General features: G+C 45.6%; 2 protein-coding genes across 3 annotated transcripts in view; both read right to left on the minus strand.

Moving 5' to 3' along the window:
* The window catches only part of LOC132592059 (zinc finger protein OZF-like), a 91,094-nt gene extending 76,941 nt beyond the window's left edge, over positions 1–14,153 (minus strand). The window contains exons 1-6 of one of the 2 annotated variants that reach the window (XM_060274130.1): positions 14,075–14,153; positions 9,353–9,819; positions 9,070–9,151; positions 8,704–8,786; positions 4,699–4,825; positions 2,436–3,932 (exon numbers count right to left, since the gene is read on the minus strand). In XM_060274130.1, coding sequence (XP_060130113.1) covers positions 2,959–3,932; positions 4,699–4,825; positions 8,704–8,786; positions 9,070–9,151; positions 9,353–9,754 — 1,668 coding nt within the window. In that variant the 5' untranslated portion in view covers positions 9,755–9,819; positions 14,075–14,153 and the 3' untranslated portion in view covers positions 2,436–2,958. Of the gene's footprint in view, positions 1–2,435; positions 3,933–4,698; positions 4,826–8,703; positions 8,787–9,069; positions 9,152–9,352; positions 9,820–14,074 lie in introns of those variants that run through there. The other variant, XM_060274129.1, reaches the window with a different exon arrangement.
* Positions 14,154–17,896: 3,743 nt separating this feature from the next.
* The window catches only part of LOC118078482 (zinc finger protein 883-like), a 277,980-nt gene continuing 272,465 nt past the window's right edge, over positions 17,897–23,411 (minus strand). Inside the window, exon 13 of the mRNA XM_060274074.1 lies at positions 17,897–21,914. Within this exon, the coding sequence (XP_060130057.1) occupies positions 21,336–21,914 (579 nt within the window). The 3' untranslated portion in view covers positions 17,897–21,335. The remainder of the gene's footprint in view (positions 21,915–23,411) is intronic.

Genomic DNA, 23,411 nt, shown 5'->3' on the forward strand with positions numbered 1-23,411 from the left:
CTATGATTCTATGATTTAATCAGTCAGCAGAGTAAAATCAAACAGCTTCTAACTACCTATAGAATGCAGGACTGCAAAGGAGCAGCAGTGCCTATGGAGCCGGGATTTATCAAGTCCCTTCATACGGATGAGAGTCCAGCATTTGAGCATCCGGAATTATTCCAATCGGTCATTGGAAGTTTACTGTATTTGACCCAATGGTCTAGGTGTGATATTACTTATGCGGTTGGCATACTAAGCAGACAGGTTTCTTTTTTTAAATATAATATATTTTTTATTAATTTTCCAATTAAAAACATTTATATCACATCCATTATTTCAAATTATACAAATACATATCAATCAAACCGAATGTTGTGCCAAATCATCTAAAATTTTCGGGGTTCCCATGCTTCAAGAAATTGGGGATTCCTCGCAACTGCTCACTGCCGTCTTTTTTCTAAAGTCCAAATCATCACTCAAAGTCTATAATAGTCCCGATCTTTCCCTTACAATCACATAGATGTTTTCCTCTGTCATCCGATTTTTTCCCAGCTGCTGAGATAAATATCAAACAAGATTTCACATATGTTCTTTCTCCTGTGTGAGTTAATCAGTCCAGCTTCCCCATAAATCTTCTAGGTCTGGAGCGTCCCTGTTGCGCCGATCTTTCAACACGAAGCAGCGCCATCTTAGAAAACTCAAATCAGTTTCATTTTCTTCTCATAACTATGTAGATTAACGATCTTTATGAAATTTACAGCTTTTCCAGGCAGAAGATCCAGTCATCACATTATGCATAGATTCTTGATAAATTAGTGGCTCTCCTTGCCCTATAGCTGAACTTAGCTTCAGGTCGCTGTTCAAATTCAAAGTGCGTCACATCTCATAAATCCTTCGAACGCATTCCAGGCACTCCTTCCCTCCAGCTAGAGGGGGGCTTCTCTCGCCAGCAACTCCACATCTTCAAAAAATATACTCAGTATCAACAGTTCATAAAATTCAACTCACACAGATCCCTTTTATTTCTTTTTCGTTCCAAACAAGCCAGGACATCACGTCTGGGAAGGTACGAAGTAACTCATATGCAAAAAATAAAAAAAAGGACTCACTTCCCTTGTCGTTCCGTCCCCATCAATCCTTTCAGATAAAATACAGCCTTTGACTCCTCACCCTCAGCAGCGTAAATTCCTCAGCAGTAAACAGAGCTTCTGCCCCTCCTTCTGAAGTATGTCCATGGATTTAAGCCTAATTATCTTCTTTAATCATGGAAATCCCCACCATGCAGGTTAGCGTCCGGGAGTTCCGGCATTCCTCATAAGTGCTTCAGCCCAAGCCCCCCCCCACTCCTTTAACAATCAGAGTGGGTTAGGGGGCATCGCGGGCCAGCGGCCCCTCTCCGTAACCCCGGGAGAGGTAAGGGGGTTGCCATTTACTCCCCTAGCAACCGCCAAATTCCTTATGAAGGTCGGAGGGATGGAAAACAGGTCAGCCATTCCTGCAGGTGGAAACCGGAACCTCTAAGCAGACAGGTTTCAAAACTGACACTTAATGCCTGGAAAGCGATAAAACAAGTGCTGAGATACCTTAAACAAACAGTTGGCTATGTTTTGCAACTAAGTTCTGCAGCAGATGAAGAGCTGTATTGTTATTGTGATAGTGAGTGGGGAATTTTGCCAGATCGGAAATCTGTCACAGGTTTGGTCATTATGTTTGGAGGAGCTTTAATTAGCTTGCATTCAAGAAAACAAATCATAGAGAGTGTATGTTCTACAGAATCTGAATATGCTGCGTTAAGTGAATTATGTAATAAGGTGACATATTTCAAGCATTTGTTAACAGATCTAAATGTAAATTGTGAACAACCAATACAAGTTTACATTGATAATCAAGCATGCATTACGTTAAGTAATACTGAAGGTTTCAAATCACGTTCAAAACATGTTGCAGTGAAATATCAAAATGTACGGTGCAATGTACAGAACAATATGATTACATGTACCTACGTACCTAGTGATCAAAATATTGCTGATGTGTTAACAAAGCCTTTGACAAAGATTAAGAATAAACAGATGTGTAAAAGTTTGGGTCTGCTTGACAATGTGAGTTAAAAGGAGTTCTCTATACACATGGGTTAATTGCATCAGTGGAAACTGTGAGGGGGTATTAGAGATCTCAAAGTGCATACGTGCAAAAAGGCAGCTCTCCACTGTGGAATGTTGTTGTCCAATTGTTAAACAACTATAAACGCAGCCTTGTCAGGCAATTTATCTGCCTGCGCACAATTCCAGCTGCGTAGCAGAGAAATGTCCGGCGCGCTCCGCTGCGTGCCTCTGTTTAAAAGTCTATAAACTTTTCCTTCTGAAGTTTAGATAACAGTCTGCAGCAGCCTGTGGCAGCGGAAGTCTTATTCAGCTTTCAACACCTTTGAAATAAATCACTTTCCACTCCCTTGCTCATTAAAACAAAGAAGATTTATTAAGGCAAACAGCCCGGAGTATTTTGCTGCATCCCGGCTGAAAACTGCGACACACACAATTAAAACATACGGTGTCATGTTACAGAACACAACAGCAACAGGTACTACTTCCTGTTTCCTGTTTACATGACGTATCACAGAGCCCCTCGTGATACAGGACGACTGCTGAGCTATTAACCCTCTCAGCTCACATCCACTTCAGACAATTAACTTTGGGCAGAAAGCCAATATCTGCTCTCTCTGTGCATCGTTACAAGAGCCTTAGTAACAACTCTGTGATTGGATAAGGAGTTCCTAAAAGATAAGCTCTGTGTGGTGTTATGTGAATGAGTGAGTACAGTGTGGAGAAAAAACTGTAACAGGTGGTTGTGTGAGAGAGGGACAGAGAGGAAAGGATTTGTTTTATTTCATTTACTTTATGAAGTTTTGTACATAGCAATTTCTGGATACAGTCTGTTCAATAAATCCTGTATATAGTTATCCTGCGTCCAGACGTCTAATCATTGTACTACAGCCAGAAGCTTCCGGAAAACCTGCGCAAACTCTGCTGTGTCCAGGTGTATGTTATTCCTGGCACTAAAACTCAAATAATGATCTGTATGAATTATTTGATGGGTATTGAGATTGGCCTTTTGAATGAAGCTCTTTCCACATTCCACACACTTGTAGGGTTTCTCCCCTGAATGAATTCTCTGATGGGAAGTGAGATAGAAGCTATGAGTGAAGCTCTTTCCACATTCCACACACTGATAGGGTTTCTCCCCTGAATGAATTCTTTGATGGGAAGTGAGAGAGGAGCTCTGAGTGAAGCTCTTTCCACATTCCACACACTGATAGGGTTTCTCCCCTGAATGAACTCTTTGATGGGAAGTGCGATGGGAGCTCGTGCTGAAGCTCTTTCCACATTCCACACACTGATAGGGTTTCTCCCCTGTATGAATTCTCTGATGGGAAGTGAGATAGGAGCTATGAGTGAAGCTCTTTCCACATTCCACACACTGATAGGGTTTCTCCCCTGTATGAATTCTTTGATGGGAAGTGAGATTGAACTTCTTATTGAAGCTCTTTCCACATTCCACACACTGATAGGGTTTTCCCCCTGTATGAATTCTTTGATGGGAAGTGAGATTGGACTTGTCACTGAAGCTCTTTCCACATTCCATGCACTGATATGGTCTCTCCCCTGTATGAATTCTTTGATGGGAAGCGAGAGTGTGGCTGTGACTGAAGCTCTTTCCACATTCCATGCACTTATGTGGCTTCTCCCCTGTATGAAGTCTTTGATGGGAAGAGACATAGGAGCTCTTACATTCCAGACACTGATAGAGTTTCTTTCCAATGAGAATTCTTTGTTGGGAAGTGGAATGGGAGCTCTGACTGCAGCTCTCTCCACACTCCAAATTTTTATGTGGCTTCTCCACTCTGCAGATTTTTTCTTGGTCACCCTTGATTATGATGTCCAAATCTTCACTATCTGCAATTGAGAAAAAAAGGGATTAGAACCTCAGGAACAAATGGAGCCCCCAATTATGGAATAAAGTTCATTAAATGAGTTGTAGAGGTGGAACTGAAGGCAATTGGCTGTGTGTTCAGTACCTTTGTTTTTTTGTAATTAACCAATGCATTTATTATTGGATTCCATTGGATTATTGAATGTTGCTTTGTTTGATATAAGTTTTCATTTTAAAGTTTTTGTACTTTTTACATTGGATCAGATTGTTATTATTAATGTTTCATGTTTATGTATATGTTGGAAGCCACCCAGAGTGGCTGGGGCAACCCAGCCAGATGGACAGGGGTATAAATAATAAATTATTATAAATTATTATTATTACTATTTCTACTACTACCACTACCTGAGATTCAATAACCCTGGCTCTTCTCTGGGATGGATTTTGTTTGGCCCAGTCATGGCATCCCCTCCATCTCCAAGGTCAGGCGTCTCTTTGGTCAACCCAAGAAAACCAGATAGAAGCTACTTCTTTTTCCTAACAACTCTGAAGCTGACCTTTAAGATGACCTGGGCAGTTCAGACCAGCCCAACTGTGGTATAAAGAGGCATTACTGGAGGAATATTGTTCACAGACAAAACTGTAATTTACTGTTTATAGTGGGGGTGTTAGGTTCCTAGGTGTTGTAGAGGGCGCTGTTGAGCTCTGTGAAAATATATGAGGCTTGTCACATAGACGTATTTTTTAAAAATTTCCAGGCAGATATGGCGATCCCACAGGGAGCCTTACCCAGAGAGCCCACGATCCCATGATTCTCCTCCATGACGTCCATATGCAGAGCTCTCTGGTCAGGATCCAGCAACGCCCACTCCTCGTCTGTGAAACGAACAACGACATCTTCAAAGCACACTGGACCCTAAAAGAAAAAAGAAATGTCCTCCTCTGAGACAGCAGAAATACCGTATGATCTGCTACACAATGCTCTGTTGTTTCCTTCCTGTTTATTGCTCTGTTGTTTCAATAGGACTGCTTTGCTGCACATTTTAATTATGGGTACCTATCTTAACGCTTTCCTCTATTTCTTTGCATTGCCCAGAGATCTGTTCAAGAAAATTGGAGATATGAAAGGAACATTTCGTACAAAGATTACCATAATCAAGGACAAAAGTGGTAAGGACCTAACAGAAGCAGAAGACATCAAGAAGAGGTGGCAAGAATACACAGAGGAATTATACCAGAAAGATATGGAGGTCTCGTACACCTCAGGTAGTGTGGTTGCTGACCTTGAGCCAGACATCTTGGAGAGTGAAGTCAAATGGGCCTTAGAAAGCATTGCTAATAACAAGGCCAGTGGAAGTGATGATATTCCAGCTGAACTGTTTAAAATTTTAAAAGATGATGCTGTTAAGGTGCTACACCCAATATGCCAGCAAGTTTGGAAAACTCAGCAATGGCCAGAGGATTGGAGAAGATCAGTCTACATCCCAATTCCAAAGAAGGGCAGTGCCAAAGAATGCTGCAACTACCGCACAATTGCGCTCATTTCACACGCTAGCAAGGTTATGCTTAAAATTCTACAAGGCAGGCTTAGGCAGTATGTGGACCGAGAACTCCCAGAAGTGCAAGCTGGATTTCGAAAGGGCAGAGGAACCAGAGACCAAATAGCAAACATGCGCTGGATTATGGAGAAAGCTAGAGAGTTCCAGAAAAACGTCTACTTCTGCTTCATTGACTATGCAAAAGCCTTTGACTGTGTCGACCACAGCAAACTATGGCAAGTTCTTAAAGAAATGGGAGTGCCTGATCACCTCATCTGTCTCCTGAGAAATCTCTATGTGGGACAAGAAGCTACAGTTAGAACTGGATATGGAACAACTGATTGGTTCAAAATTGGGAAAGGAGTACGACAAGGTTGTATATTGTCTCCCTGCTTATTTAACTTATATGCAGAATTCATCATGCGAAAGGCTGGACTAGATGAATCCCAAGCCGGAATTAAGATTGCTGGAAGAAATATCAACAACCTCAGATATGCAGATGACACAACCTTGATGGCAGAAAGCGAGGAGGAATTAAAGAACCTTTTAATGAGGGTGAAAGAGGAGAGCGCAAAATATGGTCTGAAGCTCAACATCAAAAAAACCAAGATCATGGCCACTGGTCCCATCACCTCCTGGCAAATAGAAGGGGAAGAAATGGAGGCAGGGAGAGATTTTACTTTCTTGGGTTCCTTGATCACTGCAGATGGTGACAGCAGTCACGAAATTAAAAGACGCCTGCTTCTTGGGAGAAAAGCAATGACAAACCTAGACAGCATCTTAAAAAGCAGAGACATCACCTTGCCGACAAAGGTCCGTATAGTTAAAGCTATGGTTTTCCCAGTAGTGATGTATGGAAGTGAGAGTTGGACCATAAAGAAGGCTGATCGCCGAAGAATTGATGCTTTTGAATTATGGTGCTGGAGGAGACTCTTGAGAGTCCCATGGACTGCAAGAAGATCAAACCTATCCATTCTTAAGGAAATCAGCCCCGAGTGCTCCCTGGAAGGACAGATCGTGAAGCTGAGGCTCCAATACTTTGGCCACCTCATGAGAAGAGAAGAATCCTTGGAAAAGACCCTGATGTTGGGAAAGATTGAGGGCACTAGGAGAAGGGGACGACAGAGGACAAGATGGTTGGACAGTGTTCTCGAAGCTACGAACATGAGTTTGACCAAACTGCGGGAGGCAGTGCAAGACAGGAGTGCCTGGCGTGCTATGGTCCATGGGGTCACGAAGAGTCGGACACGACTAAACGACTAAACAACAACAACAATCTTAACGCTTTAATGGAATTCTCTTATTCTGCATTTTAACTATGGGTATTCGTCTTTGTGCAAATAGGTTTTCCAAGTCATTCTGCCTACGCAAGCATTCCAGTTGCCCCGATGGAAGGATCCACTTTCTCCTCTCCTCGTCTGCTGTCCTGGGGAGGTTCCCTCTGTTCGCATACACCATGGGAGACACCAGGGCTGCGTGCCCTCCCAGCCGGCTGCCGGGCATCTCCACCCTCCGGTGCAGCGTGAGATAACGACCTGGACTTCAAAAGCTTAGGCACACTGTTGTAGCAGATTCCACTTGGCAGCAAAAATGACAGGCGAGGGACGATCGTGATGGCACTATTTACAGGCTTTATTAAGCATATCTCAGGAGAGAGAGAAACATGTCTCCTCTCCTTCGTGATCAGCGCAGAAGAAAATGAAAAAGCTATACAAAAACGGAAGTGCACAGACATGTGACATACAACAGCTACATGTCTGTACCTTAAAGTGGAACTGAATTCCCAATACCCTCCCAATGCCCTAGAGCCAAACTCAAGGGGTTCATGGGGGCATGGAGAGGGGGAGGAGTGGGGGGCAGGCCCCATTTTGCAAGTGGATGGGGCTGGTTAGGTGAATCCTGGCCACTATTTGATCTCGTTTGTCCACTGCTTAGAAGCCAATTTTAGCATTCAATGATCAATATAGATGTTAAATAAACATAGTTTGGAACGCCATCTGTCTTGGATGATCTGAGATTCCTGCAATGCAGGGGGTTGGACTTGATGACCCTTGGGGTCCCTTTCAACTCTAGGATTCCATGAAAACTGCAACTACAGATGAATCCTACTGGCGATATTGAGAAGGCTGGTGTCAGAGTTATCTAGGCAGGAAATCCCACAGTTCACAGCTGGAGTTTACTCTTTCTTAGCAAGAAGACAATATTCAGAGAATTGGCTGTGTGGTTCTGTCCAATTGCATTGCCTATCAATCAATGGACTAGTTGTCTAGGTGGAAGTTTAGGTGGTTCTGTTATCTCTTCTGTCAATGTCATGCTGACTATAAGAAGCAGCCAGAAGGAGCCTTGGTTTCACTTTTTCTCTCTATATATCTACCTCTCTTCCTTCTGGTGTTCTGTACATAGTATGTGTTAAGATTAAGCTTAAGGTTAAGTGTTAAGGTTTGGACTTATAATCGGTTTAGGTAAGTTTAGGTGAAGTCTGCTGCAACTGGATTTCTTATGGACAGTGTCAATCCTGAATGTTTTGGATTTGTGACCATTATGATCATTTGCCTTCAATAGCAGTAAATCTCTGCCGGATGAAATACAATGGCCTCTGGTCTATTTTTGGGGATCCTGTAACATGTTTAGGTTGTTACTCTGCTAACTATACATTGAAATTCTGCTCTGGATCAATATTGAGTCGAATTCCATGTCAGGGTCTTCCTTCAAGAACTCAGCTGCTGAGAGTGAAGGCCCCCAGCTCCCCACAGCATTCTAAGTACCCTCCTCTCGGAGGTTCCTAGCATACAATCAAACAGTGTTCCAGAGTGCAGCCTGCCTTTGCTCCTCCTTTGTCAGACGTCTCCTGGCTCTGAGAGACAAGCAGGGAGGGTGGCTTCTGGCAGAAAGAGAGGGAGCCACCGGTGGCTCCTCCTTCTCCTGACTCACCTCTGCCTCTCGACCTCCCTCCTCCCACTTTCCTCCTTCCTCTTCTGCCTCTGATTCTGGACTGCATTCTGCCACAGAGTCTCCCAGCTCACTAAGCCGTTACGCCTTCACCTTCTGACACCTCCTCTTCCCAGGCTTCTCCCACTTCACCCTCTGACTGCCTATCCTTCTTCTCCCTTCACTTCTTGTGCTCTGGGCCATCTTCCTTTCCTGGTTCCCTTCCTGGTTCCCCGGTGGCCTCCTCCCACCATTCCTCTGTGCCCAACCAGTCCATGACATTGCTCCAGCCCTCAGCCTCTGTCCCCACAAGGCAGCTTCCCCATACCTGATCTGGTTCCACAGCCGCTGTTTCCCTTCTGCCCCCATGAAAAGACGGATCAGGAGGTCTTGCCGGCATCATTCTGTCACCTGTAAGAGAGAAAAGGTAAGCAGGATGTCAGGAGTGCCTGCTTCTCTCACAGGTGAAACAGGACACCTCTAAGTACAGGTGGGCCTTTGAGAAAGCCTTACCTGCTGGGTGCAGTTGGAGGTTTGTGCCCATTTCATATGTTAGTTGTGAAAAAATACATCTCCCCTCCTCTGAACCCTTGTTACCAACATCCCCCCCCCACAAATTATGAAAGGAACCCACAGATGAGTTGGAAAACCAACAGAATGAGACAATATGGAGAAAAACCACCTTCTTCCTTACCCAGTAGCCTCTCTCTGGTCTCCAACGGAGGCCTCTCTGCCTCACAGGAATCCATGTCCATTTCTGCAAAGAGATCCTTTCCCTGAAAGAGAAACAAGGATTCAAAACAGCGAATGGGGAGAAATATTAGAAAGAGAATGACAAAGACAGAAGCTTTAAGGGTGTTATATCTCATTCCATGGATGCTTCCTAGAAAAAGGATGGGTCATCAGTAGAGCATTATGGGAAGTTCTCTGTCCTGTTTGGACCCCCTTGGGAGTATCCAGAGGAAAGTCTCTCTCACCTGCTTTCTCTCCTCTGCCTGACTCAGGAGGAAACCTTCGGCCAGGGCCACCGCCTGGGAACTGGTCTCTGCTCCGCATTCCCTCACCCAGCTCTCCATCTCCGGGGGAAGGACAGCCAGGAACTGCTCCAAGATCACCAGGTCCAGCATCTCAGCTTTCGTGTGCCTTTCTGGCTTCAGCCACTGGTGGCAAAAGTGGTAGAGTCGGCTGCAAACCTCTCGGGGTCCTTTGGCCTCCTGGCAGCAAAACTGCCTCAACTGCTGGCTCTGCACCTCTGAGCGGAGGGTGTTCTCCTCACCCAGGATCTTCTGCACAGAGTTTTCCCAGAATCCCCCACTGCATCCAGTTTGGTTGGCATGGCCTCTTCCTGCTCCAGGGCCAGATGAGTCTTGCTCATCCATCTTGCTCTCAGGAAGCCTCTGAGAGATGGGAAGGAATCTGTCTGAATGAGAAGCTCTAGCAAATCCTACAAAACAAATACATTACTGTATTCTGTTACAAAAGTTGTAGAATATCAGGGGAAGAAAAAGGTTCCCTGAGCAAGTATGGATGAGTCTGGCTGGGAACCAGTGTAGGACTGCACCATAGCCCGGACTTTGAGCTCTCTTTCTAAAAAGGAGGAGGAGGAGGAGGAGGAGGAGGAGGAGGAGGAGGAGGAGGAGGAGGAGGAGGAGGAGATGTAAGCCTCTAGCCCTCCTAGAAGGGAGATTGTGGAAATTTAGAGGCAAGCAAAGGGAATTATGTGAGATGAATCAGCCTGGTGACTCCTTCCTTCCAGTCAATGCATGAAGTCAATGCAATTCCCTATTTTCAAAAAGGGGGAAAGAGAGGACCCAAACAATTACCGCCCAGTCAGCCTGACATCAATACCAGGAAAGATTCTAGAGCAGATCATTAAGCAAACAGTCTGTGAGCACCTAGAAAGAAACTCTGTGATCACTAAAAGTCAGCATGGGTTTCTGAAAAATAAGTCATGTCAGACTAATCTGATCTCATTTTTTGACAGAATTACAGGCCTGGTAGATGAAGGGAACGCTGTGGATGTAGCCTATATTGATTTCAGCAAGGCCTTTGACAAGGTGCCCCATGATATTCTTGTAAAGAAGCTGGTAAAATGTGGGCTAGACAATGCTACCATTCAGTGGATTTGTAACTGGCTGACTGACCGAACCCAAAGGGTGCTCATCAATGGCTCCTTCTCATCCTGGAGAGTAGTGACTAGTGGGGTGCCACAGGGTTCTGTCTTGGGCCCAGTCTTATTCAACATCTTTATCAATGACTTGGATTATGGGCTTGAGGGGATCCTGAGCAAGTTTGCAGATGACACCAAATTGGGAGCGGTGGCTAATACCCCAGAGGACAGGATCACACTTCAAAATGACCTTAACAGATTAGACAACTGGGCCAAAGCAAACAAGATGAATTTAAACAAGGAGAAATGTAAGGTACTACACTTGGGCCAAAAAAAAATGCAGGATGGGTGACACCTGACTTGAGAGCAGTACATGTGAAAAGGATCTAGGAGTCTTGGTAGACCACAAACTTGACATGAGTCAGCAGTGTGATGCAGCAGCTAAAAAAGCCAATGCAATTCTGGGCTGCATCAATAGGAGTATAGCATCTAGATCAAGGGAAGTAATAGTACCACTGTATTCTGCTCTGGTCAGACCTCACCTGGAGTACTGTGTCCAGTTCTGGGCACCACAGTTCAAGAAGGATACTGACAAGCTTGAACGTGTCCAGAAGAGGGCAACCAAAATGGTCAAAGGCCTGGAAACGATGCCTTATGAGGAACGACTTAGGGAGCTGGGTATGTTTAGCCTGGAGAAGAGAAGGTTAAGGGATGATATGATAGCCATGTTCAAATATATGAAAGGATGTCATATGGAGGAGGGAGAAAGGTTGTTTTCTGCTGCTCCAGAGAAGCGGACACGGAGCAATGGATTCAAACTTCAAGAAAGAAGATTCCACCTAAACATTAGGAAGAACTTCCTGACAGTAAGAGCTGTTCGGCAGTGGAATTTGCTGCCAAGGAGTGTGGTGGAGTCTCCTTCTTTGGAAGTCTTTAAGCAGAGGCTTGACAGGCATATGTCAAGAATGCTTTGATGGTGTTTCCTGCTTGGCAGGGGGTTGGACTGGATGGCCCTTGTGGTCTCTTCCAACTCTATGATTCTATTATTCTAAGTCAGAACTGATTGACAAGGGAGTCATTAGTGCCTAGTGAAAAAGGACTAGGTCTGTTGAGTCGGAATCTCCTTTCTTGTACCTTGAAGCCATGGGTTTGAATCCTACCCCCAAAGCTGGAGAAAACAAGCCTGCTCCCTCTTCCATGGGACATGGCTCTCCTCTCTCCTCTGGGTCTCCTCTTTCCCAGCTCCTCCCACCCTTCCTCCTAAAGCTTGGCTTGATCTCCTTGCTTGGCCTCCTCTGCCAATAAGGGGGTGGTAGAAGCATCAAGCTTACCATTATCCATGGTTCTTACATTCCAGGTTCCTAAGCAATATTTTTCTTTACAGCATAGGACTTTCCTTTCGCTTCCAGGCATATCTGCAACTGAGCGACCTTTCGGCTTTGGCCCAGCCGCTTCATCAGCTCTGAATCTACTTGTACTTGTCCTCCTCTCTTCCTCAGTAGCATGTTGGACGCCTTCCGACCTGAGGGGCTCATCTTCCAGCGTCATAACTTTTATATGCCTGTTGTCTTTGTCCATGGAGTTTTCTTGGCAGGGATACTGGAGTGGCTTGCCAGTTCCTTCTCCAGGTGGATCACGTTTAGTCAAAACTCTCCACTATGACCTGTCCATCTTGGGTGGCCCTGCAAGGCATAGCTCATAGCTTCTCTCAGTTATTCAAGCCCCTTCGCCACGACAAGGCATTGATCCATGAAGGGGCCAGTGGAAGTGATGATATTCCAGCTGAACTATTTAAAATTTTAAAAGATGGTGCTGTTAAGGTGCTACACCCAATATGTCAGCAAGTTTGGAAAACTCAGCAATGGCCAGAGGATTGGAGAAGATCAGTCTACATCCCAATTCCAAAGAAGGGCAGTGCCAAAGAATGCTCCAACTACCGCACAATTGCGCTCATTTCACACGCTAGCAAGGTTATGCTTAAAATTCTACAAGGCAGGCTTAGGCAGTATGTGGACCGAGAACTCCCAGAAGTGCAAGCTGGATTTCGAAGGGGCAGAGGAACCAGAGACCAAATAGCAAACATGCACTGGATTATGGAGAAAGCTAGAGAGTTCCAGAAAAACGTCTACTTCTGCTTCATTGACTATGCAAAAGCCTTTGACTGTGTCGACCACAGCAAACTATGGCAAGTTCTTAAAGAAATGGGAGTGCCTGATCACCTCATCTGTCTCCTGAGAAATCTCTATGTGGGACAAGAAGCTACAGTTAGAACTGGATATGGAACAACTGATTGGTTCAAAATTGGGAAAGGAGTACGACAAGGTTGTATATTGTCTCCCTGCTTATTTAACTTATATGCAGAATTCATCATGCGAAAAGCTGGACTAGATGAATCCCAAGCCGGAATTAAGATTGCCGGAAGAAATATCAACAACCTCAGGTATGCAGATGACACAACCTTGATGGCAGAAAGTGAGGAGGAATTAAAGAACCTTTTAATGAGGGTGAAAGAGGAGAGCGCAAAATATGGTCTGAAGCTCAACATCAAAAAAACCAAGATCATGGCCACTGGTCCCATCACCTCCTGGCAAATAGAAGGGGAAGAAATGGAGGCAGGGAGAGATTTTATTTTCTTGGGCTCCTTGATCACTGCAGATGGTGACAGCAGTCACGAAATTAAAAGACTTCTGCTTCTTGGGAGAAAAGCAATGACAAACCTAGACAGCATCTTAAAAAGCAGAGACATCACCTTGCCGACAAAGGTCCGTATAGTTAAAGCTATGGTTTTCCCAGTAGTGATGTATGGAAGTGAGAGCTGGACCACAATGAAGGCTGATCGCCGAAGAATTGATGCTTTTGAATTATGGTGCTGGAGGAGACTCTTGAGAGTCCCATGGACTGCAAGAAGATCAAACCTATCCATTCTGAAGGAAATCAGCCCTGAGGGCTCACTGGAAGGACAGATCGTGAAGCTGAGGCTCCAATACTTTGGCCACCTCATGAGAAGAGAAGAATCCTTGGAAAAGACCCTGATGTTGGGAAAGATTGAGGGCACTAGGAGAAGGGGACGACAGAGGACAAGATGGTTGGACAGTGTTCTCGAAGCTACGAACATGAGTTTGACCAAACTGCGGGAGGCAGTGCAAGACAGGAGTGCCTGGCGTGCTATGGTCCATGGGGTCACGAAGAGTCGGACACGACTTAATGACTAAACAACAAGAAGCATCCAGAAAGAAGAGAAAGGAAGAGGTTTTTGAGCAACCTTTCCTACATGTTTCCTCTCTTGTACAATGACGCTGGCCCATGTCACACAGAGCAAAAGTCCTACTGATAACCTGATTTAAAGAAGCTAGATTTCTATCTGCTAGATTTCCCAGGGGGCTCTGAATAACCTCCCCCCTCCCGCCGCCAAAAAAAAGATTGGGAAGCTCTGATCTCACAGGAGACAGTTCCTCCGCCCTCGCCCCTCCCTGGCAGGACCCCCTCCCCCCAGACTCCCCCCCACATGAGCCCCCCTCCACTCCCTGCATCCCTGCGACCCCCACCTTCCCCCCACTGCACCCTCTGGGGGGAGGAAGAAGAGACTCACCAGATCCCCGTGGAGGAAGGAGGGCAAAGCAGCTTTTGCAGGAGAGGAAAGCAACCCCCCTGCCCCCCCTTGCAGGAAGTGGAGGGAGGGGCTTTTCCTCCGGAGGACCTGCCCCCCCCGTGACTTCCTGTCCTCTCTAGGAATGCAGCTCAGTTCCCCTTAACCCTTGCAAAGCCGAGTCGTCCCCCCCCCCCGCTCAGCCCTCTCTGCGTTTTCTTTCGTGCATTGCACAATCCCAGAGATGCTTTTCTTGGAGGGAGGGGACCCTCTTGGTTGGTCTCTGATCTGCTCCCTCCCTTGGCCAGAAACTGGAGGAAGAGGTTGCAGGGAAAAGGAGTTTGCAGGAAGCAAGGAACCTCATCCTAGAATGGGAGGAATAGAAGGGAACCCTAAGGGTCATCTATTCCAACCCCCTGCAAGGCAGAAATCTCAGCTAAATCATTCAACCTCTGCTCAAAACCTCCAAGGAAGGAGAGTCCTCTGGGTCCATTATTTTGGGTGCTCCCCTCTAGAGCAGGATAAAAGAAGCTGGCTCCCTCTTCCATGGGTCAGCCCTCCAGATCTTGAGAGTTGGTCTCTCATGTCTCCCTCCATCCAGATCTCAGCTGAGGGAGGAAGAGGAAGATGCGCTGTTCCTTCCTCTCCTGGGACTGCACATTGCTGAGCTGGGGAGCCGGGTTGCCAAATGCAGGGAAGGGCACATTTTGAATGCCGTTTTGGAATATTTGGCCCATTAAGTGAGGCGGGGAATCCCTCAAGGGATGGAGCAGCAGCTGATTTGCCCCCTGTGCTGTGACCCCCTCCTCTCAGCTGAGCAGGTGCCATGGGGGGGACCTCAGAGGGGCTGATAAGGGGCTCCCAGGTAGGACTGCTGGAGTCAGAATGGGAGAGCCTTCAAGGTGCCACACAGGACTCTTAGCAAGCCCCTCCCCATCCAAACAAAATCACCCTGTGATAATCTTCTAGCTGGGTTTCTTTCCCCTTCAGAGACAAAAGGGGGGAGACAACAGGAGCCTCCTCCTTGCCAAGCCATTCCCATGGGAGAGAGTTGCTGGAAGCAGGGGTGGGACCTGTTGGCCGTGAATATTTTGATTGGCTACGCGGATGAGATGGGCAGAAGCATCTCAGCCAGTGGAGAGGCAGTCATATTGACGACTTCTTCTTCTTTGGCGATAGTAAGATTGTCTTCCATAAACACGGTTTTAACAATGAGTCCCTGGGTGACTGTGGAGTTTAATTCTGGATCCACACGTCCTTCCACAGTGGGGACATTGGTTTCTGGGAGGGAGTTGATCATGGTGTCGATTTGCCCCCTGTGCCATTGAGTTGGATTTGTGGCGCTGCAAAAGGGTTATTTTGTGCTTGTTGGTGCAGCACTTTGGTTTTTTGGATGTTGAGTGATAGGCCAAGCTTTTCATAAGCATCTGCAAAGATATTTAGGATGGTTTGGAGGTCATAATCTGAGCATGTGCACATTACGTTGTCATCAGAATACTGAAGCTCTATGACAGAAGTTATGGTAACCTCCCTCCTTGCTTCCAGCCTGCTCACATTTATGGGTTGTGGACTCTCCATCTTTGGCGGTCTTCACATACCCGTCAACTGTCCTGCTACGAGCCTGACATCCTGGAATGACAAAAGCCACTCTGGCTTATGATTGGCTCCCAGGATGTCCTTTTCTGTCTCCCTTGAAAGTGTGACCCCAAAAGACGCCCATTTTGGGGAGTCCTTGCTCTCGCGTGAGTTATGTGACTCATTCAGGAGTGTGGCCCCAAAAGCCACGCGTCTCAATTTCTCTATGCAACATGTTGGAGGGTGTGCAGAGCTTGGGTGGACAACTCTCTAATTCTATGGCTGTGGGTGACAGGAGAAGGACTGAATCATAGAATCATAGAGTTGGGAGAGACCACAAGGGCCATCCAGTCCAACCCCCTGCCAAGCAGGAAACACCATCTGGACTATGTCCAAACCTTGGGAGGGCCAGCAGAGGAGCCTCCCTTGGATGAATCACCCCACCCCCCTCGTGGCCTTAAAAACAGGTGAGCAGCGAGTCTTCCATCAAGTTTTAAAAGGAGTGCTGCATTATTAGGCTGTCTCGCAGTATGCTTTTTATTATACTTTTTATTATGTTTTTATCATTGTTGTTCTGTAATGTTATTTTAATGTTGTACACCGCCCTGGGATCTTCTGATGAAGGGTGGTATATAAATTGAATAAACACTATGATGATGATGATGATGATGATTTCTCCAGAACTGTAAGTTCCTTGTTTGATGATGTTTTTATGTTATAAAGGGCTCAGAGTTCTGCATTCTGGAGTGCCAAGCCTTTTTGAGAGAACTGCTGTGGAGCTGAGATGAAGGAGGAGAGACCATTTCCTCTCCACCCAGCAAAATTGTGGAACTCCAGGAAGACACAAACTGAAATACAGTGCTCTATTTTATTAATATTTTTAAAATAAATCGTGCTTATGTTATATTATGTTATGATGTATTGTAATTTTCATAAAATGTATACACTGCTTGATTGTAAACACACACCTTCAAAATGTTTTAATCTATATATATATAAATGTAAAAATCTTGAAAGTGTCGGCCGCACTTTTCTCCGTAACCGCTTGACCGATCGTCCTGAAATATTGACACAATGATCCAGGCCACTTCCCGGGGGTTGTTGGGGACAAAAACCCCTCAAATTTCGCATCTGGGCAGGTAGAAACCTGGTTTTCCACCAAGTCAAACAGCGCCCTCAAGTGGCATTGTACCCTACTCCACCCCTCCTTTCATGTGAAATCTAAGCCACACCCACAAACCAAATGACATCATCAACCAAGCAACTGAAACCACCAAGGTGGCCCTAGGCCTTTGTGTTATGTAGGCCCCTGCTGACAGGCCCTCACTAGGCCCCGGGGGGGGATAACCCACAGCAATGCACTTGGGGGCATGGCAAGGGGTTTTTACTTTACAATTTAGCACCACTACCCCCCCAAATCCCCCCCGCAAATAACCACAAGACAAAAATAAATACCATTCTTCAAAACGTCATGAGATACACCGGTCACGGGGGGGGGGGGCAAACAGAATAGATCATGGATCGAGACACGTGGGGGCAGTCACAGGGATTAGCCACAACAACGCGCCACACCCACAAATCCCACCTCTGCCACGAGATCCTGTAAAACAGGGGGACTCTGAGGCTCAGGGGGATCTGAAGGGGGCCTATTACCAGACAACCCACAGAGTCAGGCCAGGACCAAGGAATGGAGATACAGGGCGGAGGCCTCGGGTCACATTTTAATACTACCCCAAGCCAAGGCCTTGCCTCTACTTTACAGCCTAAAGACTAGGCCTCAGCTCCATTTTACAGACTAGGCCTCAGCTCTACAGCCCTTTAAATACTATCCCGAATGGAGCCCTGGGTGGGAGGTGGGGGCTAGGAGGAGCCCAAACAGGTCATGGGCTGACGTAGGGTGGGGGGAGCAACTGTCCAACAACCACCAAAACAGCCATTCCACCCCCAAAGCCCAAGCCCAAAGCCTCTCCCGGCGTCTGCATTAATAAACGCCTGGCAGCATTAGGCAGTCGTTCATCATTTCTCCTAACACGCACTTGGGGGCACAGCGAGGGGTTTTCGCTTTATAATTTAGTGGGCATTGTGTCACATGCGAGGCTCCGGTGGCCATTTTAAGTAAGGGCAGTCGTGCCCCTTTTAACCTAGGCTTTAAGATATATACTACAACTGATTGTAAGCCTCTGTGTCTTTTTTTAAAACAACAACAACAACCACCATGCACTTTCTCTCCCCAGTTTAAGTCCTCAGATATTTGCAGTGGCCACCCCCCACCCCATTTACAATCCCCTACCTTCCCCTTGCCACTTCCTGGGTTTTTTTTATGGAACTGAACAACTTGGGTGCTTCAGAATGCACCTTCTGTTGCCAGGCCCTTGCAGGGCCTGGGCCAGGTAGATAATGTGGCCCTGTTTTTAACCCTTTTGTTATTTTTTCATTTTACTGATTGTGAATATGCTGACCGAGGCCCCCTTTAGATTTGGAGGCCTGCGCCAAGTGGCCCATATGACCCCCCTCCTTCTGTCTGGGCCTGTCTGTTGCTACGGGGCTGTGGGACTTCGTTATTTGACAACCCACCCACCCCGGTCTGGATTTTTAAAGTAGTTCTCTGCGTCCCAGGGCGCATCATCACCCCCGATCCTTAATCTAAATATATAGAAATGCTCACCATGCGTGTGCAGGGGCCAGTGTATGGAGATACAGGGGGGAGGGGACAACAGAGGGCTCAGACAAAAGAAAATACTGGGAAATGGAACCCAGAAACTGACATTTCCTTCTCCAAGGGTGGGGGCCAATGTAGGAAGATACCGGGGGTAGGGGCCAACACTCCCCAGGGACAACAGAAGGCTCAGACAAAAGTGCATGCTGGGAAATAGAACCTAGAAGCTGTTAATTTCTTTTCGAAGGGTGGGGGCCAAGGTATGGAGATACAGGGGGGAGGGGCCAACACTCTCCAGGGACAAAAGAGGGAAGGGTATCCTACCGAAACAAAGGGATGAGCTGGGGTGGAGGCAGGAGGGGCAGGATATGTCATGGATCGGGACAGGGTGGGGGGGATCACAGGAAAGAACCACAGCAACGCGTGGCCAGGTCAGCTAGTAAAACATATAAAATTAAATTATTGCTAATACAAACTAAGAATCGACAACTTCCAAAAAATGAGGTTTGGAACCGTAAGGCGACATAAAACTATGAGCTCTCCTTAAAGAAGCTTTTCTGCTATTGTAACTGTATTGGGAGACTCCTAAGGAATCCAGGCTGTTTACTTGGTTCACATGGGGATCAAGGGCAGCCTAGAAGATCCTGACTTGCACCACATCCAGAGCTCTGGCATCCTAGGGTGAGCGTGTTGAGAAGGAGGAGCTTTGTGTAGGGCATAACTGCCAAGTCTCCTGCTGAAGAATGTGGGACCAGCAGCGGCGTGGCACCGGAAGTCGCTTCTACGCATGTCTGGGGTGAAAATGAAGATGGATATTGAGAAATTAATTAAAGGTAATGAATATTGGATGATTATTATAGATTAAGAATAATGGATATTGTTTATGAATTAAAGGAAGATAAAACTGTGTAAGTGTTACCGGTAGAAAAGGGTTTAAGATATAATATGAAAATTGCTAAGGATGAATTGAAAATGGACCCAATGAGGGGGAATTGAGGAAGTCCACAATGTTAAGTGACAAGAAATAATGTTGTTATAGTTATTTTCTATGTAGTTTTTTTAGTCTTCTTTTTTGTATCTTTTGTATTTTTCCTTTTAGAAAATGAATAAAGATTATTTGAAAAAAATAAACTAAATGTCACAGGATTAAACACGGTTCTACAGGCACAGCTTCTCTTAAACTCCCTCCTCTCAAAATCAGTTGTTTTAAAAAATCATCTTTATTGAAAATTATATCAAAACATACCAATCAAACCAAATCATAAACAACCAAATATTCTAACAGAAACAAAGAAATCAAACAAAACAAACCAACATACCTACATTCACCCCTCGATCCTATCCAATTCTTAAACAAGGAAAGTTTTATTTACAAAAAAAAAAAAGGATGGTGAAAGAAAGTTGGGTCAGGATATGTGTCCTTTCAGGTAGAAGTTAACTTTTACTTAGACCTCCAGCTTCACTCCCGTCTGAATACTCTTTCCAGACCCTCAACATGGTCTTCCTATCTCAGCTATGACTGTTACTAGAGGATTAGCTGGCTCACTTCATGAAATTAAAAGCTTGCTCCTTCAAAGTATGAGAGTTCAAAACTGTGATAAAAAGGAAAAAAAAAAGAGCAAAGGGAGAAAAATTTTGTTGTTCTCAAAGGACAAGAGAACAACAGGTGGTCAATAAAGGAGAAATAAAATAAAATAAAGACAACAGTGGGAGAGACATTGGGAATAACAAATAAAAAATATTTAATTGGAAAGAAAAATATTCTAACAGAAAAAAACTTGGCTGGACAAAAGAAACGACCCAAACTAAAAGGGGGTCCACCTAAGGAGATGCCAATATAGCAGACATCCTGGTGGAATTAGGAAAAGATTTACAAAATAACACCAAAAAAGATGGGCAAATGTACAACAGAGATCAAAACACTATCCAGGAAAACTAATGGTTTGGAAAAATCAGTCCAAGCTTTGGAGGAGGGTGTTAAGAGAAATTAAGAAGAGAACTGAGGGATTAAAGGGGGTCAAGAAAGAATGGGAAAACAGGGATAGCCACAGTAAGAGAAACCCAGGAAGACATAATCAATAATATTGCACTTCTGGGAGCAAAACAACACAACACAACATTATATTTGAGAGGTATTCCAGAGCAACGGAATGAACAAATGGGGGTTAAAAGGAAACATGGAAATTGAGGATAGGAAGTCAAGGAATTCTGATTTTTTGTTAATTATTTAAATTCTGTGGAAGGAAACTTTCTTCTTTGTTGTATCGTTTTTAGCTCATCTTTTACTGCTCCAGAGGGTAGGACACGAACCAATGGCTTCAAGTTAAAAAAAGAAGACTCTGACTAAACATGTGGAGGAACTTTTTGACAGCAAGAGCTGTTAGTGGATTGGACTCCCTTGGAAGTGCTGGAATTTTTGATGTATCTAAAAAACGATGCGATACCAACACGGCCATTGCAACAGAATAACTCGTTTTATAACGAAAAGGGATAACAACGATATAGTATAAAAGGACGACATGATGATAAAGAATTTAAGAAGTCTAAGTCCTGTTTTATAATATGCTTTTGTTTATTTTCGGATAGAGTTTAAGGGAGAGATAGAATGGAAAAGTTTAAGAACCAGGATTATTTAACTTAGCTTCCTCTGCTGGGAACAGAGGACTAAGAAATCGGTATACAAATTTTTCTTTCTTTCTATTATTGATGTAATAACTTATAAATGATCAAGAACTAATTTCAAGGATATGAATATTAGTATTGTATGGTAATGGAATGTAGGTATTTGTTTAAGGTTTTTTTTGTATGTTTATATTGTATGCTTGTACTGTATGTTTGCATGTATGCACCGTACGTTTGTATGTATATCCGCTATGTTAAAAGCTCGTAGTAAACTTAATTAAATAATTTAAAAAAGGAAGTCCTGGAATTTCCATCTTTTGAGGTTTTCAAGTGAAGTTGGATGGCCATCTGTCATGGATGCTTTACTTGCTATTCCTGCATCACATGGGGTGGACTAGATGACACAAGGGATCACACCCAGCTCCACAATTCTACGATTCTGTGATTCTCCTCTGTATGAATTCTTTGATGGGAAGTGAGATCGTAACTCCTCCTGAAGCTCCTTCCACATTCCAAGCACTGATACGGTTTCTCCCCTGTATGAATTATTTGATGGGAAATGAGATGAGAGCTCGTACTGAAGCTCTTTCCACATTCCATACACTGATAGGGCTTCTCACCTGTGTGAATTCTTTGATGGGAATTGAGATTGGCCTTGTCATTGAAGCTCTTCCCACATTCTATGCATTTATATGGTTTCTCCCCTGTATGAATTCTTTGATGGGAAGAGAGATAGGAGCTCTTACTGAAGCTCTTTCCACATTCCATACACTGATAGGGTTTCTCCCCTGAATGAACTCTTTGATGGGTATTGAAATTGGACTTTTGATAGAAGCTCTTTCCACATTCCACACACTGATAGGGTTTCTCCCCTGTGTGAATTCTTTGATGGGTATTGAAATTGGACTTTTGATAGAAGCTCTTTCCACATTCCACACACTGATAGGGTTTCTCCCCTGTGTGAATTCTTTGATGGGTATTCAGATTGGCCTTTTGATAGAAGCTCTTTCCACATTCCACACACTGATATGGTTTCTTTCCAATGAGGTTTCGTTGATGGGAAGTGGAATGGAAGCTCTGACTGCAGCTCTTTCCACACTCCAAATTTTTATGTGGCTTCTCCACTCTACAGATTTTGTTGTGGTCACCTTTGTTATTGATTTCCAATTCATCCCAATCTGAAATGGAGAGAGAAAGGGATGAGAGTCTCAGGAACAAATGGAGTCCCCAATTATGGAATAATGCTCATTAAATTGGTTGTAGAGAAGGCAATTGGCTGTGTGTTCATTACCTTTTTATCTGTAACTAGCTGGCCCTGCCACACATTGCTGTGGCATTGTTTGGTAAATGGCGGGTCAGAGTCCCCCTTCAGATTCCCCAGACCGTCAGAGTCCCCCCTGTGTTATGTTTAGATAGGGGAATACCTGTGTCTCCCCACACTCTGTAGCGACCCATCCCAGGGAATGTTTTAGTTATCCCTGTCACCTATTGACAGACACCCCCCCATCCCAATCAGGGAGGGACTTACCTATCCATGTCCTCCATTTTGACCCCCACAACCCACCCCAACCAGGGGTTTCCCTATCCCTGACCCCTATTTGGCCCCCCACACCAATTAAGGGTAATACGGAGGGGGTGGGGTTTGGTGGGTGGTGTTGTAGAGGGTAGTATGTAGGTGGTTTGTGGGTCCTGGGCGAGCGGTGTTGTAGAGTCAGGGTAATATGGAGGTGGTTAGGGGTGTCGAGGTGGGATTTCTGTGTGTGTTGGGGTGGGTGGGGTGGATTGGGGAAGGTGGAATGGTGGGCCTGTTCTTGAGTCGGACTGGTGTATGCTAGTGGCGGAATCCAGCTGGTAGGATCGGTGGGTGTGGGATCGATGGGGGGGAGATCCATGGGGTGGGGTGGGGGAGTGTGGATTGGTGTGTTCTCCGGGGGGGTTGGTCCGGCAGGATAGGCTGGGTGGGATCCATGGGGTGGGGTTGTGGAGAGGTATAGGCCTCTTCTGCAGGCGGCCTGGTCCCCGGGGGGGGAGCGGGATCGGCGGTGGCGGGATCGGTGAGGTAGAGTGGGGAGTGACTGGGGGAGACGGGATCGGTGGCGGTGTAATCCGTGGGGTGGGGAGCGGAGGGGATTGTGGATCGGTGCGATATTGGGGGGGGTGTCCGACGGGATCGGCTGGGCGGGATCCGTGGGGTGGGGGGTTGTGGAGAGGTGTAGGCCTCTTGTGGAGATGGCCTGGTTCCTGGGGGTGGCGGGATCGTTGTCGGCGCAATTGGCAGGGTGGGGGGAATGGCTGGGGGCAGTGGGATCGCCGGTAGCGTGCTCCGCGGGGGGGGGGAGTGCCGGGGGGCGGGGTGTTAGGTTCCCAGGTGATGTAGGGGGCGCTGTTGAGCTCTGTGAAAATATATGAGGTTTGTCACAAAGAGGTATTTTTTGAATTTCCAGACAGATAGGAAGATCCCACAGGGAGCCTTACCAAGAGAGGCCA

The sequence above is a fragment of the Zootoca vivipara genome, chromosome 4, assembly GCF_963506605.1.
Source record: "Zootoca vivipara chromosome 4, rZooViv1.1, whole genome shotgun sequence".
Lineage (NCBI taxonomy): Eukaryota > Metazoa > Chordata > Lepidosauria > Squamata > Lacertidae > Zootoca > Zootoca vivipara.